The 19,809-nt window shown below is 38.7% G+C and overlaps 1 protein-coding gene across 5 annotated transcripts in view; it reads left to right on the top strand.

The window, feature by feature from the left end:
* CTNNA3 (catenin alpha 3) overlaps positions 1-19,809 on the top strand; it is a 1,020,369-nt gene that overhangs the window by 898,450 nt on the left and 102,110 nt on the right. For all 5 annotated transcript variants that reach the window (XM_075934910.1, XM_075934908.1, XM_075934909.1 and 2 more), the window contains one exon: positions 18,952-19,044. In XM_075934910.1, the coding sequence (XP_075791025.1) occupies positions 18,952-19,044 (93 nt within the window). The remainder of the gene's footprint in view (positions 1-18,951; positions 19,045-19,809) is intronic.

Below are 19,809 nucleotides of genomic sequence, written 5' to 3'. Positions count from 1 at the left end.
GAATAGAACTCTCAACCTAATAGAATGTGTTTTTTTCAGCAGTGTACTATTTGATTTTGTGTAATAATTTATTTTTTCTTTTAGAAGGTTATGGTAGAAAACAATCTTACAAAGTCACATAATGTATATTTGCTTCTATTCCATTTATGTTCAATTGTATTTAAGCAACTCAAAAAATGGTCCATGTCACATTTTCAGATGTTGCATGTTATACTTACTGTAACTTGCCATTAAATTGGCTTGAATTAACTTATTCTTTCAGGGTACGTCTACACTGCATCCCTAGATCGGACTAAGGATGCAAATGGAGACGACCGAAGTAGTTAATGAAGCGGGGATTTAAATATCCCACGCTTCATTAACATGATCTCGCCGGTGCGCTAGTTCAAATCACAGCTGATTTGAACCAGGAAGTGCACGCTGGGACGCGTTAGTTTGGACTAACATTACTCCTCATTTTTTGAGGAGTAACGTTAGTTCGGACTAAGGGCTTTAGTCCAAACTAACGCATCCCGGCGCATACTTCCTGGTTTGAATCAGCTGTGATTCGAACTAGCACGCCGGCGAGATCATGTTAATGAAGCGCGGGATATTTAAATTCCCGCTTCATTAACTACTTCAGTCGTCTCCATTTGCATCCCTAATCCGAACTAGGGATGCAGTGTAGACGTACCCTCAGACAAATGCCATTGCATTGGCCCATGTCATGTATTTAGCTACAAAAATAAGGAGGTACAATTTTCTGTAGTATCAGTACTACTACTGACCATTGTATTGATGGATTTACAGATGAGACTCTCCAGAGTGTCCTTCACAATTCCATATCAGTAAAAGGAATTTGCCTGGCTTGCACATGTTTTGATGTAAAATGCAGTTTCACCCAGTTTGTCACACAAATCCCTGGCACTATCCTACTGAGTGCTATATTTGGAGTTTCAGATTTAAAAAAAATCAGTGTTCATGATAGAATTAAAGACTTTGAAGTTCTTCCTTTACATACAGAAAAACAATGGCACTAGGCACAAGCTTCACCCACATTGCTCTATCAATGTGATTTATGGAATTCAGAGGGTACAGCAGGTTTCTTGCCTTTTTTATCATAGGAGTATAAGTTATTCTGCTGTACTGCAGGCCCTATTTTAAAGATGCCTTTGGCAACAGACTGCTGAGATTTTGAGGTCTCAGGAAAGTCTACAGAACTACTCTCCTGCTTAAAATGAGATACTGTGACAAATACTAGCCCCAGAGCAGTTATCTGCAGTACTCCGGTAGGGTGTGTCTACGCAGCACCCTAAACTCGAAATAGGATATACAATGTGCGCGTCTATACATACCAAATTTAGAAATAACACACTATTTTGAGACATCCCTTAACCCTCATGGAATGAGGGTTATCAGGACGCTGAAATAGTGCACCCGTTATTTAAAAAAATATTTCGAAATAATGGGCAGCTTGTGAAGATACAGGGTAGCTATTTTGGGATACTGGAGGTATCCCAAAAATAGCCATGCAGTGTAAACATACCCATAGAAGGTCAGAAAACTGGCCACTGGAAGAATAGTTTTCTGTTACATGGGTGCACCAGAGCAATCAGGAATGTGCTAGAAGTAATTAAGTCAGGCAGACACTGTAAGACACTGGGTGCTAGTTAAGAACTACTAGAAACAATTAAGAGAGACAGGCTAATCAGAACACTTACAGTAAGAAGCTGCTGGGACTAGTTCAAAAGGCTCCCCTTCAGGGACAGTAGGGAGCTAAGAGCTGTGGAGAAGCTGGGAGGACACCAGGAGGAGGAAGGTGCTGGGGATGGCAGGAGAGATGGTTGGGGAAGGCCTATAGCTCTGGTAGTAGAGGAAAAACTACCTGTTGCTGCTGCCATTTGGGACCCTGGGCTGGAATCCAGAATAGACAGTGGGCCAGGGTTCCCCCAACCATCCCTACACCACTTCAGAGACACCTCCTGAGAGGGGAGACTGAAGGTAAGATGATGGGCCTATGATGAAGGTGGCTTAATAAATTGTGATCCCTGCCTCCAGAAAGGAAGAGAGGCTATGTTAAGGGTCACAATGAGCATCTGAAGCAAGCGCTAACCACCTTGAAATGCAGGACCACACATGCAAAAGCAGAGCTTTGCTACAACATATTCTTCTGTACATTGCTGAATGAAGACTCAGTTGGGTTCAAAGGTAGGCTACAGGCTTTCATGAGCTCCTCTACTGAGATCTTACAACACTGCTATTAATTCAGCTATCTTTATGTCTATTTTTGTCTGCATGCCTTCTCCCTTTCTCTCTCTCTCCCCCGCCACCCCATATGAAACTTTTGTGTTAGGTCTTTGTACTCCTCCTTTCACTCACCATCTTAAACTTTCAGAGAGACCTGGCAGAGCACTTAATGAATAATTTTTCAAAGGTGAAAGTGAACTCCAAATGTTATTTACCCAAGCTGATATGACAGGGAGATGGGAGGCAAAGGGAAGATGCTTTGACATTTTATGTTCCCTGAAATTTTTGGATATGAAACCATCCAAAATTAATGAAAAATTTCACAGACAAAATTTATCAATTTTCTGAACTATAGTCATTTGTATTAACTTTAGTGCATTCTTTTAAATATAGCTAAACTAATAATTGCAAGACATTATTCTTTAAAAAAATGGGTATTGTATGGAAGGTGATAAGGATGACAATTATGAACTAGAACTGTTTCCTTGTGAACTAAAATCAGAATTCTCTGACCAGGAAGTTGAGAATAGTATGTACTATTCCAGCTATAAGCAGTGCTTTTGACTAAACTGGGGGAGAGAGGGAAGCAAACAGAAACTCCTCCCCACAAAACTTTTCTTTTCTTTTCTTTTCTTTTCTTTTCTTTTCTTTTCTTTTCTTTTCTTTTCTTTTCTTTTCTTTTCTTTTCTTTTCGCTTTATATTTTGGGGGAATGCTTTGGATATATGTTTTTCAATTTGGAGAGAGATGATTAACACTTTTAATTAACCATCAAGCTTTTGTTTCACTGACTTTGTTTTATTAAAGCTAGATGTACCACTCAAAAGGACCCTGTGACTGACATAGAAATAGCAAAGACTGTTAAGGGAAATGTTAATATTTCATCTGCTTCAAATGTTATTTTATATGGAAAATCTAATCTAATAATAAATGCTATCAGCCTCTCTTGTGTCAGAGTCAAGTTACAAATTTGTGACATGAATGTTGGTTTGCCCAGTGATATGCTTAATCGAGTGTTAAGTTCCACCTGAACTGGCAGCTGCGTAGAGCACTCAGCTAAATAATATTGGTTACAAAATGACACTGTGGGGGAGGATTCATGTTGAATGAATTGGACCTCCTGATTATTGAAAATTAGGAGCGAAATATTCCTGTCTAGAATCAAAATCATAATAAAAGGCTAATACATAATACATAATTAGCAAATGGTTCGTCAGTTAGCTTGTGTGAAGAGCATGTGCTAAAACTGGGAGGGTCTGCACATCAACAAAAAATAGAAAATGTTGTAGGCGGGATTATGAAGAAAGGATAGCAGTGGGTGTTACCCATGCATGGAAACCTCATCTTCAGCAGAAGTTAACTAGATAGCATATAGATGTAACAAAATGTTACAGTTGTGGGGGAGTTTGTGACTGCCAGGCTAATTCTGTCTGATGTATGTTAAAAGGCATTTACTTAAGAGGCTCATGGTGAAGAGTTGGTCTGAAGCCCAGAGGCAACCCAAATGGGAAAATAAAATTGAGTTGTCATACTGTCACAATATGTGACCAAAGTACTTTTGGAGGGTGGAACGTTCTGTAGGAGCTCCTGAAAACAAGGGACAGAAACCATATGAAGGAGGCGTAAGTTCACAAAAATTTTCGAAGAACCTAAGCAATGGAGTAACCAGCCTTTGCCAAGAGGGAAGAGATTTCATGATTATTTGTATTTTACGAATATTTTTAAGATATCTTTGTTAACAGTTTCTAGTCTGAGGTCCACACACTCACATCTCTTGTGAGAGTGGTTATTTATTAGTGATGTATGCAGGACATACTGTGGAATGCAGGAATAGGCTTATTTTTGCAAATTAGTTTTTAAGTCATTTTTTTTCCTGATTCCTGATGCTTAATGTTGTTTCTGGACCCAAAATATGTCCAGTGGTGTCCTCTAATAACCATGGATCAACTTATATGGTTTTCATTTTAATTTACATTTAGTGCAGAGCTGTGTTTTATGTTGCAAACATTGAAACATGCTTACAATATGATTAATTAAATAATAATTGTTCCCGAGACCAAAACTGACTGGGACTCTCTCCCTCTCACTTCACAGATGCTATTAGAGGAAAATATAAAGCACATAGTTTAATTGGCATTTCAATTAAATTATACAGGCACTAGTAAATGATCTGTAGGAATAAGTACGGGGCTAATCAGTGCAACTTCTGTTGCTTGGGCTTCTTTATAGCTCCAATCACAATGTTCCATAAGACATGTTTTTTGATAAAGAGAGTTTGTCAGGCCTTCAGATAGTTGGTTGTGCTTTTCTGTGCTTTTACGTATATTTGGGAGTGGGCACCAAACTTACTTAAAAACGTTCAGTTTGCTGACATATTCCTTCCAGGTAAGAAAGTAAACTAACTTTTTTAAAGAGAAGCTGGCCTTGTTCAAAAAGAGATTTGAAATCATGCTTTAGGGTTTGCTAATATCTGGATGGACCATCACATCCTTTACCATGTCTTTCTCTCCATGATGTATCTGTTTTGTACAGAGAAGGAAGGTATGCCATAGAATCATAGAGTTGTAAGAGACCTCAGGAGGTGATCTAATCCAGCCCCCTGCTCAAAGCAGAACCATCCCTAACTAAATCATCCCAGCCAGGGCTTTGTCAAACCGGAATTAAAAACCTCTAGGGATGGAGATAACACCACCTACCTAGGGAACCCATTCCAGTGTTTCACCACCATCCTAGGGAAATAGATTTTCCTATTATAGCCAACCTAGACCACCCCCATTGCAACTTGAGACCATTCTGTCATCTGTTACTACTGAGAACAGCCTCTCTCCACCCTCTTTGAAACCTCCCTTCAGGCAGTTAAAAGCTGTTATCAAATCCCCCCTCACTCTTCTTCTAAATACGCCCAAATCCCTCAGCCTCTCCTCATAGGTCATGTGCTTCAGCCCCCTAATAATTTTTGTTGCCCTCCGCTGGACCCTCTCCAGTGCATCCACATCCTTTCTGGAGTGGGGGAGGCAGGGGCAGAAGTGGATGCACTACTCCAGATGTGGCCTCACCAGTGATGAATAAAGAGGAATAATCACTTCTCTAGATCTGCTGCCAATGCTTCCCCTAATGCAACCTAATATCCCATTAACCTTCTTGGCTACAAGGGCACACTGTTGAATCAAATCCAGGTCTCATCCACTGTAATCCCCAGGTCCTTTTATTCTGAACTGCTGCTTAGCCAGTTGGTCCTCAGCCTGTAGTAGTGCTCAAGATTCTTCTGTCCGAAGTGTAAGACTCTGCATTTGTCCTTGTTGAACCAGATTTCTTTTGGCCCAATCCTCTAATATGTCTAGGTCACTCTGGAACCTATGCCTGCCCCCTCAATGTATCTACCTCTCCCCCAACTTAGTGTCATCTGCAAACTTGCGGAAGGTGCAATCCATGCCTTCAACCAGGTCATTAATAAAGATGGTGAATAAAACCGGTCCTAGAATTAACCTTTGGGGCACTACACTTGAAACCGACCACCAACCGGACAGTGAGCCATTGCTCACTACCCGTTAGGATAACAATCTAGCCAGATTTCTGTACACCTTACAATACATTTCTCCTATCCATACTTCCTTAACTTGCTGGCAAGAATTATGTCGGAAACCGTAACAAAAGCTTTGCGAAAGTCAAGGTATATCACATCCACTGACTTCCCCATGTCTACAGTCTTCATCATAGAAGCTAATCAGGTTGGTCAGGCATGACTTGCCCTTGGTGAATCCATGTTGACTATTCCTGATCACTTTCCTCTCTTTCAAGTGCTTCAAAAATGGATTCCTTGAGGATCCCCTCCATGATTTTTCCAGGGATTGAGGTAAGGCTGACTGGTCTGTAGTTCCCTGGATTGTCCTTCTTCCCTTTTTTGAAGGTAGGCACTACATTTGCATTTTTCCAGTCATCCAAGACCTCTCCGTATCTCGACGAGTTCAAAGATAATGGCAAAGGCACTGCAATGACATCTGCCAACTCCCTCAGCACCCTTGGATACACTAAATCCAGACCCATGGATTTGTGCATGTCCATTTTTTTCTAAATACTTCTCAATCTGTTCTTTCTCCACCAAGGGCTGCCCACCTCCTTCCCATACTGCATTGCCTAATGCAGTAGTTTGAGAGCTGACTTTGTCTGTGAAGACAGGCAAAAAAAGCATTGAATACTTCAGCTTTTCCCACATCATCAGTCACTAGGTTACCTCCATCATCCAGTAAGGTTCCCACACTCTCCCTGATCACTCTCTTATTGCTAACATGCCTATAGAAATCTTTCTTGTTTCCTTTCACATCCTTTGCTACCTGCAATTTCATTTGTGCTTTGGCCTTCAGGATTACACTCCTGCATTCTTGAGCAATATATTTATATGTCTCACTGGTCACCTGTCCAAGTTTCCACTTCTTGCAATCTTCCTTTTTATGTTTAAGCTCAACAAGAATTTATCTGGTAAGCCAAGCTGGTCTCTTAGGGTACGTCTAGACTATATCCCTCTTTCGACAGAGGGATGTAAATTAGGCACTTCAAAATTACAAATGAAGCCGGGATTTGAATTTCCTGTGTTTCATTTGCATAATTGCAGCATGATGCTCTTTTGAAAAAGCAGTATTATGAAAGTAAAATCGCAGTCTAGCTGCAGTTCTTTTGAAAAGGGAAGGCTTTTTTGAAAGATCCTGTAAACCTCAAAAAAGATCCAAAAAATGAGGTTTACAGGATCTTTAGAAAAAGCCTTCCCTTTCCGAAAGAACCACATCTAGACTGTGGTTTTACTTTCGAAATAGCGCCATGATGCAATTATGCAAATGAAGCACAAGAAATTCAAATCCCGGCTTCATTTGCAATTTTGAAATGCCTAATTTACATCCCTCTGTCAAAAGAGGGATGTAGTCTAGACACACCATTACTGCGCATCTGGATGGTTTGTTCCTGTGCCTTTAATAAGCCTTATTTAAAATACTGCCAGCTTTCCTGTACTCCTTTCCCCTTCCTGTTAGCATCCCAGGGGATCCTGCCAATCAGTTCTCTGAAAGACTCAAAGTCTGCTTTTCTAAAGTCCACGGTATGTATTTTCCTGTTCTCCTTTCTTCCTTTCATCAGGATCCTGAAATCGACCATTTCAAGATCACTGCTGCCCAGGTTGTCACTTACCTCTATTTCCCCTACTAGTTCTTCCCTGTTTGTGAGCAGCAGGGCAAGATGATCATGGCCCCGGTTGGTTCCTGCAGTTCTTGTACCAGGAAGTTGTCCCCAACATTCTCAAAAAACTTCCTGAATTGTCTGTGTACTGCTGCATTGGACTCCTAACAGATGTCATTGTGATTCAAGTCCCCCATGAGAACCAAGGACTGTGATCTAGAGGCTTCTCTTAGTTGTCTGAAGAAAGCCTAATCTACCTCATCCACCTGATCTGGTGATATATAGCATACACCAAGAACAACATCACCTCTGTTGCTCCCACGTCTAAGCTTACCCCAAAGACTGTCAATAGGCTTTTTCCCCTCTATGTACTGGAGGTCTGAGCAATCATACTGCTCACTTACATACAGTGCAATCCCTCCACCTGTTCTTCCTGAACAGTCTCTACCCTTCTATGACAATGTTCCAGTTATGTGAGTCATCCCACCAAGTCTCATTATTCCAATCAAGTCATTATTCTTTGACTGTGCCAGGACTTCTAATTCTTCCTGCTTGTTTCCCATGCTTCTTGTGTTCATGTACAGACACCTTAGATAACTAGCTGATTGCCCTACCTTCTCTGTTCGAATCAGGAGTCCTCTCTTGTTTCGTCTTCCTACTTTTGTTTGTTCCTGGTATCCCACTTCCCCACTTATCTCAGGACTTAGGTCACCGTCCCACAACAAACCTAGTTTAAATCCCTCCTCAGTAGGTTTGCAAGCCTGCCCATGAAGATGTTCTTCCCTCTCTTAGTTAGGTGAACCCCATCTCTTCCTAGTAATCCTTGTTCCCAGAATGGCATTCCATAGTTGAAGAAACCAAACATCAATACCACCTGCGCAACCAAGCACTTACTTCCAAGGTTCAACAATCCCTATCTTGACCTTTTCCTTCAACAAGTAGGATGGTCGAGAACACCACTTGCATCTTCAACTCCTAGATCCTTCTTCCCAGTGCTACATAATTTGCAGTGACACACTCAAGGTCATTCTTGACAGCATCGTTAGTTTCTACATGGAAAATTAGGAAGGAGTAGTACTCCGAAGGTCCTGATGTACTATATGAAAAATTGGATAGAGTTCAGGAGTGTCTTGTTAAGCATAGATTACAAAATTGAAGCTGTTTTAAGAAAATGTCAACATATTGAATTTCGAGTAAGATGTAAACACTTTATCACTGTATTCACGAAGAACAATAAATCTATACCAGCTAAAATGGACAACCCAGAATGAAAGTCCAAGGAATGTGAGACTGGTGAGGAGGAGGAAGAAAGTCTTTCTGTCAGTGAATCGCCATTCTTCAAAGGCATTTCACTGGTGAATTAAGCTCATTTATTTTTGCTAAATAAGCAGACTTTAAGAAGGATATTCAGATATATTTTCCTAGTGTGGTCCAAATTACTCTTTCTTAAAGCACATCACATGAGAAAACAAGATTTTGAATCTAGATTAGATCATTTGGTCACACGCAACCTCCAAATATGATTTTTATGCAAACTTATAAAAACGTGGCAGGGTAAAAACAGGCACCATGGAGTCTTGGGGCTCCACAAAATGTGTCCAGGGGCTCCATGAGAAAATATTAATGACAGTTGTATGGAGTGATGTTGTTTTGAAAAAAATGAGAAGATTTTTTAATAAATAACCTATTAAATTGAGAAGTGTGACAATATTCAATAAATAAGTTGGACATTGCAACATAAAATAGAGTCGGGGTACGAAAAACCATGCGTAGCTTGGCAAAATACTGGTACTACAATTGATGTAGATAAAGGGCATAATGCAGTAGCCTACAGCAGGTTGCTTATGAGCTGTAGGCCTGATGATGTATATATTAGATGTTTCAAATGTCTGATTTAGCTGTCTGGGCCAGCTCTTAACAAGGAAAAGATTTTAAAAAATAATTATTTCCCACTTTCTTTTTGGCTAAAAAAAATTGACTGCTAGCAAGTGGTCTTTGGATGGAATAAGCAACTAAAATGTCTGGACAGGAAAAGGAAAATCAGTCTTTCAGTCTTTACTGAAAGATTGAATAGTGAGCTGTTGAATAGGAAGCCATTCTCATCCACCAGAGTAGCAGCAGGTAATAAAAAATACAAGTATGATGAGAGTTATTTGTGTTTTGGATTTACTTGCATTGGAAATAAAGATGCTTTTGATACAAAGTGTGTGGCTAGCAACAAAATACTTTCCAATAGTTCTCAATACTTGCTAAACTCCAAAGGCATTTAGAAACAAATCATTCTGAACACACAGACAAAAGCATAAGTTTTTTCAAGTGAAAGCTTGACACACTTTCAAATAGTAAACTCTCAGTGATGAAAATCGCTAAATCCAACAAGAAAAATAAAACAGAAGAATCCTACAAAATGGGCTACTGTATTGCACTCACTGGAGAAGCACATATAATTGCAGAAAAACCCATTAAGCCTTATGCAAACGATCTTGTGGTATGCATGCATGATGAGTAATCTAATAAAAATGTGGAACAATGCTTCTGTCAGACAATACTGTTTCACATCACACTCAAAATCTTGCTGCTGACATCAAGAAAGAGCTAGTAAGGGCTCCACCAAATTTTCAGGATCCCATAGGTACTCTGTAGCCAAAAAAAAGTTAGACGGAAAAAATATGGAGCACTTTAAAGACTAACAAGATAGTTTATTAGGTGATGAGCTTTTTGGGGGCAGACCCACTTCTTCAGATCATATTCTGAAAGTGAATTGGCATGACCATATATAACAAAGGAATACAATGAAGAAAATAAACAAATTATAAGTTAACAAATCAGATATTAGAACAGAAGGTGGGAGTGAGGGGCAAGGAAGGAGGAAATAGCTTATTGTAAGTCAATAAGTGGCTAATCTTGAGTTACTATGACTATCAATAGGTGGGGAGGCTGTCTTTGTAATGTGTAAAAAAGTTATGGAAACCTTGCATTGGTTTATTAATTCTATTTTTAATGTTTTTTTCACTAATTGCAACAAATTGGATAAGAAAACTTTACAGCATGAATCTACCATTTTTTTATATTTAACTGAAAACTCCACCAGACATTGTATCATTTTATAAAAGAACAGCTCTGCAGTGTTTCACCTCTGTAATCAACATTATATTGTATATCTCCTTTGCTGGCCTGACATACATTTGCTCCATCTAGTGGGAAACTTATTTAGATATATAATTCATGATGAAAATACTGCCAGGTTTCAGAAAGGTAGCCTTGTTAGTCTGTTTCAGCAAAAACAGCCAAGCGTCTAGCCCAGTGGTCTCCAACCTTTTTAAGCACAAGATCACTTTTTGAATTTAAGTGCAATGTAAGCTCTACTTCAAAACCCAAATACCCTTGCCCCACTTTCTTCATATCCCTTCTCTGAGGCCCTGCCCCCTCTCACTCCATCCTCCCTCCCTTCTGTATCCTTCCTCCCTTTCACCAGGCAGGGGCAGAGGGTTGGGGCACAGGCTCTAGTCTTGGGTTAAGGGATTTGGAGTGTGAGAGGGTCTCTGAGCTGAGCCTGGGGCAGGGAGTTGGGGTGCAGTAGGGAGTTCAGGGTGCAGGTTTTGGGAGGGAGTTTGGGTTCAGGGGGCTCAGGGCTGGGGCAGGGAGTGTAGGAGGGGGTTCAGAGCTGGAAAGGCTTTGGGGTTTGGGGGAAGCTGCAAGGCAAAGGGCAGGAGGTGTGCAGCAGTGGGGGGAGGAGAAGCTGAAGTACTGCACTTGACAGCCTCTTCACCAAACCAGTCAGGATCACCTGTCAGAGGCTCCAAGATCTACCAGTAGTTCCCAATCTACTGGTTGGTGACCACTGCTTTAAGGTGCTCTAATTCCCATTAGAAACAATTGAAGTCAGGGTTTTAAACATATGGGCATGTTTGCTTCTCAGTTGTCATGGTGTGTTGCAGGTAGGAGCAAAGAAGGAGCACATATGCAACTGAGGTACATTACCAATTAGCAATAACCATGGAAGGAAATAGTAAGGGAGGTATTGGACATTAACACGCATTGAACACATGGTTGCTGTTGTTGAAGATGATGATGATGATGAATAACTAAGGGTACTCCAAAATGTTCTGTCAACATTGATTTAATGAAAAATGGCATTTTCAGTTAAATGACTTTTTTTTGAATGTCTGTTTCCTTGAACATTTTAAATTTTCATAAGAAAACCAGTAACCTGCATTTTATTTATGCTTTTTTTAGCAGTTTTTGGACAAAAAAAACAGGTTATATGTTTGTGATTTTCAGCAAAAGTCCAAATTTTCAGCAAAAGAAAAAATCAATTTAACTCTTGCAGTAACTGAAAAGTGACATGTAGAGTTAGCACCACTTGTGTGCAATGGAGGCCCCAGTAAGCCCCATGGACAGAAATACAATGGAGCAGAGCGAGGCTTCCAATAAAATCCTTGTAGGTTAGAAGTGAGTGGTTGGTGGAATGCCTCTAGGCCTTTCTTGGCAGCTGGCCATCCCAAACCCTGTTGTGCCCCCACTTCTGTTCTGTGGAGATAGAATATAGGGTTGGAGGGAGGCATCCTGACATCAGTGCCCCTTCTTCTCCCTTCCCGTCTCTGTATTGCAAGCAGGAGGCTCCCCGGGGTTGGGGAACAGCTGCAAGGCAAAGGGCAGGAGGTGTGCAAAAGTGGTGGAGGAGAAGCTGAAGTACTGCGCTTGACAGCCTCTTCACCAAACCAGTCAGGATCACCTGTCAGAGGCTCCAAGATCTAACAATAGAACCCAATCTACTAGTTGGTGACCACTGACCTACAGTCCACAACTTAAACCCCTCCAACACATTATCAATAATCTACAATCTATCCTGGAAAATGACCCCTCACTCTCAGAGGCCTTGGGGGAAAGGCCAATTCTTGCTTACAGACAACCTCCTAGCCTCAAACAAATTCTTTGCAGTAGCCACGCAACACATCTCCACCATATTCATCCAGGAACCCACCCATGCAATCAGCCCCAGTGCCAACTCAGTGTCCACACATCTACACAAGCAATTTCATCACTGGACCCAATGACATCAGCCACCAAATCAAAGGCCATTTAACTGCACATCCAGTAATGTGATCTATGCCAGTAATGCCCCCACTGAAATGTATATTGGCCAAACTGGACAATCTCTATGAGAAAGAATTAATGGACACAAATCAGATATCTGAAAAGGCAATATACAAAAACCTGTTGGAGAATTCTTTAATCTTCCTGGACACCCATTAATGGATCTTCAAGTCACTGTTTTATTTCAGACCAATTCTACAAGCTAAACAGACAGAGAAGGACTGGAACTTAACTTCATTCACAAGTTTAATTCTTATGCTAATGGTCTGAATGGGGATATAGGATGGCTTACACACTGTCTTCTACCTTTTAATGACTTAACCTACCAAGCAAACAATGGAGGTACTAATGGTTCTCAACAGCCTCTTGTAATTATTTGGACTATCTAGTCACTGTCTCTTTTTCTTCCTTCCCTCCCTTTTTTCCTTCTCCTCTCTCCTCCTTCCCTTATTTATTCTTGGATCAGGATTTATTATACTCCGGTCATCTGAAGAAGTGGGTTTTCCCCACAAAAGCTCATGATACCATCTACATGTTTTGTTAGGCTTTAAGGGTATGTCTAGACTACCTGGCTCCATCGACGGAGACATGTAAACTAGTTTACCTGGCAGAGTCAATGAAGCGAGGATTTAAATAATCCCTGCTTCCTTAAAATAAAAATGGCCACCACGCTGTGCTAATGATCAGCTGATCCGGAGCACAGCGTGGCAGTCTAGACGTGGATCTGTCGGCTGGGGAAGTCTTTGCCAACAGATCTTGTAAACCTTGTTTCACGAGTCATAAGGGATCGGCTGACAAAGGCTTCCCCAGCCTACAGATCCACGTCTAGACTGCGGCGCTGTGCTGGATCAGCTGATTGTCGGCACAGCACGGCGGTCATGTTTATTTGAATGAAGTGGGTATTATTTAAATCCCCGCTTCATTGACTGTGCCGGGTAAACTAGTTTAGTCTAGACATACCCTAAGATGCTACTAAAATCAAGCATATGTTTATTCATTATTATACCAAAGCTGTAATATCAAATATAGGTAAAGCAAACGTAAATCAAATATAGGGGGTATGTCATCAGAAGGGGACTTCCATTTCATAGCATCAAATCCAGATTTTAGCTTAGGGTTGGAAATATCTGGATGAGGTATGATTGATTTACTGTTGCACCTTAGAGTGAGCATAATGTCAGCAAGATGTAAAGTGCATCAGTTCTGGACTTGGCTATGACTATAACAATAATTTATAGCCTTTGGCCTGGGTGAAATGTCTCATGAGGAAAAACAGTGAGAATGCAAGGATAATCTCATTCTACTCAAGTCTGGAAGGGAAAATGTATTCTTATTACTTGTGCAGCACTTCTGCAGTAATACTGTAATAATACTCCTAAATAGACAGGCACGTATTTTGGATGCATCTTTGATGGACTAGATGGAAAAATGTAACAGATATACTGTCAAAACTTAGCAGTTTCTCAATTTGATTGCTGAAGGTAAAATACTGTAACAGAGCTATACCAGTATAAATGTGTTTTTTATAACTTATGTAAGCCTCAATTTCTAAACTTCAAAAAGCTAAAGATAGTATTACAATTGGTTGAAAAATATATTTTCTGAAATACTGTTTGACTAGCTCAATGTAATTTCAATGTATTTTATATGGAAAAATATTGTCCTAAACTAAGGAAATATTAATCCTAAATACTGTTCCAAGCATTGTGTTTACAGAAAAAAGTAACTATGTGTTTGTGCATGAGTAGGTATGTGTGCATGTATTTTGTATACAAAATACTTGGTCATGAAAACAATATGAAAAATGATAAAACCATGTAATAAATATAATTGGCTTGGGGGTTATTAAACAAATGTTTCCTTTGCTTTCTATCATATGTAGAAATTTGCACCCAAAATAAGACTTTTTGTAAGGGGAAAATATTCATGCCTGGACTAGTGACAAGTTTAAGCTCTGATAACTTGCAACCCATTAGTGCAGGAACTGGGTCACTGATTCAGCTTTGTGCCTCTCCGACAGTGCAAAGTAGTCCTAAACCTGTCAGGTCTGGACACTGGAGGAAGTGGCTTGTACAGAGGACTAATCCTCGCGTGTCATAGAACTATTATAGCATATTCTTTGGCTATAAAAAAAAGGAAACTTGGGCCAGGGAACCTTTATGCCCAGCTAATACTAGATGTTGGAAGGGCTGTGGGAGTCAGTTGACAGAATACATTAGATCAGCCTGAAGGCTGATATTTATGCTGGAACAAATAAGAGAGCTGGACAAACTCCAGGGTTAGGGAGGGACTCAAAGTCATTCAGTGTTCCTCAGACATACAAGAGAACTTGAGGCTGGATCCCTTTGCAAAGCTTCTAACATACAGTCAGGACCATTGGAAAGCTAGAAATGTTCCTTCTTCCAGTCCAAGGATTACAATCTTTTGCTTCTAGCCCTTATGCATCCCACAAGATGCAGAAAGGATCTGAAGTGTGACATCATAATGCATGGCAAACCTATTTCAGGGTATATTTTATTTAGAGATTTCTTAAAGAAATGTCATTTCCCTCTCCCCTTGATCCTCCAAGGACTGTACCCTTATGCTTTTCATAGTTGGTTAGTTTGGCTTTAGAGGAAGAGAAAAATGAAAAATAGCACCAATAACATTTTGAAAAACTCTCTCAAATATTTGTGAAATAATCTTTCTGTAAAATGTGTGGAATGGAGAGAATATATGATGGTTTGGTGTGGTTGAAAGGCTTTCTTGAAAGTCATTTGAGATAACTTAAATAGCTCACATGTGAGAAATGAGACCATTTCAAGTTCATGTCAGTAAAACCTTCGTGCCATACCACCACATTTTCTATATATTTCACATCATTTACAGAAAATCTATTTGGGAAATGTTTGACTGTCAAACATTATATAGATAAACTTTTATTTCTTTTGTTAATAAAGCCATGCTGTCTTTCTACCACGAGTTCAATTGTATAGTCGCCAGATAGATAAAATGTTAACTAATATTAAGAAAAATCTAAAAGATCTACAATAGGTTTCTGTACTTAATGTAATGAAATAAGTCCAATATATTGTGTTTAACTAGGAGAAGAAATATGATAACTTTAGACTGGGAGAAATATTTTAGCTGTGGCTGGTTGTTATGAATCTTAAAACCAGATCAGGACAGACTAGATATGGCAAAAAATGGCCAAAATTTTTTTGAAGGGGTTGGGGCAGAAAATGAAGATTTAGATTAATCAAGACATTTTCTGAATCCATATCAACTTTTTGTTACTGTTATTGTTGAAAAAAATAAACCCCCATTTTTTTACATGTTGAAAATGTAATGGTTAAATGTTTCAGTTTGAAACTTGTCATTTTGAAATTTCTTTCACTTTTATTGAGTTTACGAAAGCTTGAAGTGAACATGAAATGTCATTCAACTTTTATATGTTTTGGATCATTAAAGACAAATTAAAAATATTGTTTCAAATTAACCCCAAATTAACTATTTTTTCAGTTTTTCAAAACTGACAGCAAACCAAAAATTAGTTATTTGAATAGCTTTATGATGACTTTGTTATCCAGCCAATATAATTTTGGGGAGTTGGATAGTAGTTTATTTTTTATTCTCTTCATTTCATGAACTCCCTACAAAGACTGCATGCTAAGGTCTCAGTTAGTTCTAACTGTGGTAGTGTTTTTTTCTTGAATGGAGATCTGTCCATAAAAATCTTAGTTTCACAACATATGACTTATTCTCTGAGCATTCTGGGTAACAATACCCACTCATCTGTTATTTATTTTAAAAGCTCCAGGCTTTATGTCGATTTGTCTAAACAGTTGGTCATATTTAGAATCATAGACTTATAGAATACTAAAACTAGAAGGGACCTCGAGTGCCCTCATGGAAAGATTAAGCATCATCTAGATCATCCCTGATAGATGTCTGTCTAACCTGCTCCTAAATATCTCCACTGATGGAAATCCTACAACCTATTTATTCCAGTGTTAAACCACCCTGAATGTTAGGAAGTTTTTCCTAATGTCCAACCCAAACCTTCCTTGCTTTTTCTCCTATCATCAGAGGCCAAGGAGAATAATTTCCCCCCTCCTCCCTGAAACACCCTATTAGGGTATGTCTACACTACACACTTATTTCAAACTAAATTATTCTGGAATAGTTATTCTGAAATATCTTATTTCAAAATAGCATGTCTACACTACAGGGAAGCCTCAAAATTAGTCCTCATAGAATGAGGTTTAAAATTTTCTGAACAGGCCATCTGTTATTTCAAAATTATTTTGAAATAACGGGATGGCTGTATAAAGCTCACATTTTTATTTTGAAATAACGCTAGTTATCTCAAAATAACGGTGCAATGTAGACGCACGCATAGATACCTGAAAACTGCTATCATGTCCCTCTTCAGTCTTCTCTTTTCTAAACAAGCACAACTCTTTCAGTCTTCCTTCATAGGTCATGTTTTCTAGACCTTTAATAATTTTTGTTGCTCTTCTCTGGATCTTCTCCAATTTCTCCACATTTTCTTGAAATGTGGTACCCAGATCAGGACATAATACTCCAACTGAGGCTTAAACAGTGCAGAGTAGAGTGGAGGAATGACTTCTTGTGTCTTGCTCACAACACTCCCGTTAATGCATCCCAGAATCATGTTTGCTTTTTTGCAACAACATTACACTGTTGACTCATGTTTAGCTTGTGGTCCAATATGATCCCTAAATCCTTTCTGCAGTACTCCCTACTAGTCGCTTCCCATTCTGTTTGTGTGAAATTCATTGTTCCTGAGTACTTTTCATTCATCCTTATTAAACTTCATCCTACTTACCTCAGACCATTTCTCCAGTTTGTCTATATCATTTTGAATTATGACGCTATCCTCCAAAGCACTTGCAACCACCTCCAGCTTGGTATCATCTGCAGACTTAATAAGTATATTCTCTATGCCATCATCTAAATCACTGATGAAGTTATTGAACAAAACCAGTCCCAAAACAGACCCCTGAGGGATCCCACTTGTTATGTCCTTGCAGTACGACTGGGAACCATTAATAACAACTTTCTGAGAATGGTTATCATAGAATCAGAGAATCAGAGAGCTGGAAGAGACCTCAGGAGGTAATTTTTCTCTTTAGGTATTCTCACCATCTTATCAAGTGTTGGGCCACATGCACCCTGATTGAATTGGCCTCAACAACACTGGTTCTACCCATGGTAATGTAACACTTTCATTTTTGTATGTATGTATATATGTCCGCCAAATGGAATTTCCACTTCATGCATCTGATGAAGCCCATGAAAGCTTATGCCCGAATAAAGTTGTTAGTCTGTAAGGTGAAAGGGTGTATGTGTATATATATATATATATATATATATATATAAATTCTCAAAGATATCTCTTACTTGCAATATACTGTTCAGTTCTGGCCACTCTATCTACAAAAGTATATCGAAAAAATACAAACAACAAAAAAATTAGATACCTGAAAAGGCTTCCCTGTGAAAAGAAATTAAAAATGGTGGGCCTATTTAGATTACAGATGAGATGAATAAAAGGGAATCTGTAGCACTGTAAAAAATGAATCCTCCAGAAATGTGAAACTGAGGTCTCCTATTAGCTCTTTCTAATAATGCAGAAGCTAGGAGACAGTCAATAAAACTGAAAGACGACAAATTAAAAACTGAAAACAAGAATTGCTTTTTCTCACAGTGCATAATTAACCCATTCCACTTTGTATCTCTGAATCCAAAAGTTCAGCAGATTGCACAAAGTGTTGGAAATTTAGTTAGAGAATGAGAACACATAGAGTTACATTATATACAATAATAACGTTTATTTAAAAAGAGAAGTAAATGATACAAACCCTAATGTTTCTGGGCATAAACCAACCCATGGGGAGGGGAGGGTTAGAAAGAACATTCCTCTTTGATAAGTTATTTCCTAACAGTTTACCTTCCTCTTTAGGAAGTGAAATGTGGACACTGTCCCTAGCAGGCTACTGGGCCATATAGGCCACTGTTCTGATCTAATATGGCAATTCTCTGTTCCTTATGTAGCACTTAATGAGAAGCCATGTACAAATATTTATTTGAAGTGATGAGAAATTGATCTTTTTTCTGTTATTAGTGAAAACTCCGGCTAAATCTCATCCATCTCTGACCATGTAGAGATTCTTTGTAATATTCATTTCTAGTAGCAATAATGTCAGACTAGAATACATGTAAACACAAACAACTTTACCATGTCTTCTCCAAAATACAACCCACTACCATGGGATGACTATCATAATATAATCAATTTTTTTCAGATTAACATTTACATTTAGCACAGCTCTGCAAAGTGATTTGTGTTGTTCTTTTAAGTGGACATTGCCGACAGGTTTAATATATTTTTGATATCTAATACTACAGTTGCCTAACCATAAAACAGAATGAAATCATCTTTGTCATGCTCTTCTCTTAGACGCTAGAGGAACTGGAAGATGTGTCGGACCTTGAAGAAGACTATGACTCACGCAGCCGTTCCAGCGTTCAACCAGAAGGGAAAATTGACAGGGTATGTATCAGTGTAGTTTAATTAAAAATCAGTTTGAAAAAGTTGTAAAAAAAAACTCCTAACCTATTATATTGCTGTTTCCTGTAAAGCAATTTAAGTCAGACAGTGAATCATTGGAATAGTGTTGCCCTTTTGATAAATTTTCTGAATATATGCACGGGGCATAAAACTGAAAAATATATGTATAGAAGTGAGAAAGACAGGCTTGATTAAATTGTAAATATCCTGTGAAGATTTAAACCAGCCTGGCAACTTCTTACACATAAACACAAACATATTTATAATTCAACTTGCTAAGTTTAATCATCTTTGAGTTTACCTTAGTTAACAGTTAGGTTCACTGTGAATCTTGGCATTAAGGTTTTATTAATGACTTTTATATTGAACAAAAACATCCCTGCAACACACAGAAGACTTCATTAGGAACTTAGCTGTGGCAATGTGTGCACAGTAGGATTACTTCCGGAGGAAGGAGTGAGTCCTTTAACAACTAATATGAATACTACTATAACAGAAAAAATAGATACAGTAAAATAGTTGTGAAATTTTTCCTTAATTTAAAAATGGATTTTTCCCAAGAAAATTTATATTTTCTTGCTATTTTTTTTTTTACTTTTTGTTTTTGACAGTCAAAAATCTTTAACCTTTTTATAAACATAAAAAAATCACAGAAAAATGTGAACGGAAATAAAAATTGCATTTTATTTTCCAAAGCATTTTAAATACATTGCTTCTGACTAACTTTAATTATCAAGAAATAATTTC

Source organism: Pelodiscus sinensis, chromosome 8, assembly GCF_049634645.1.
Source record: "Pelodiscus sinensis isolate JC-2024 chromosome 8, ASM4963464v1, whole genome shotgun sequence".
In the NCBI taxonomy this organism is placed as follows: domain Eukaryota; kingdom Metazoa; phylum Chordata; order Testudines; family Trionychidae; genus Pelodiscus; species Pelodiscus sinensis.
Note: the sequence above shows the minus strand (reverse complement) of the source record. Positions and strands in the feature narration are given on the sequence as shown.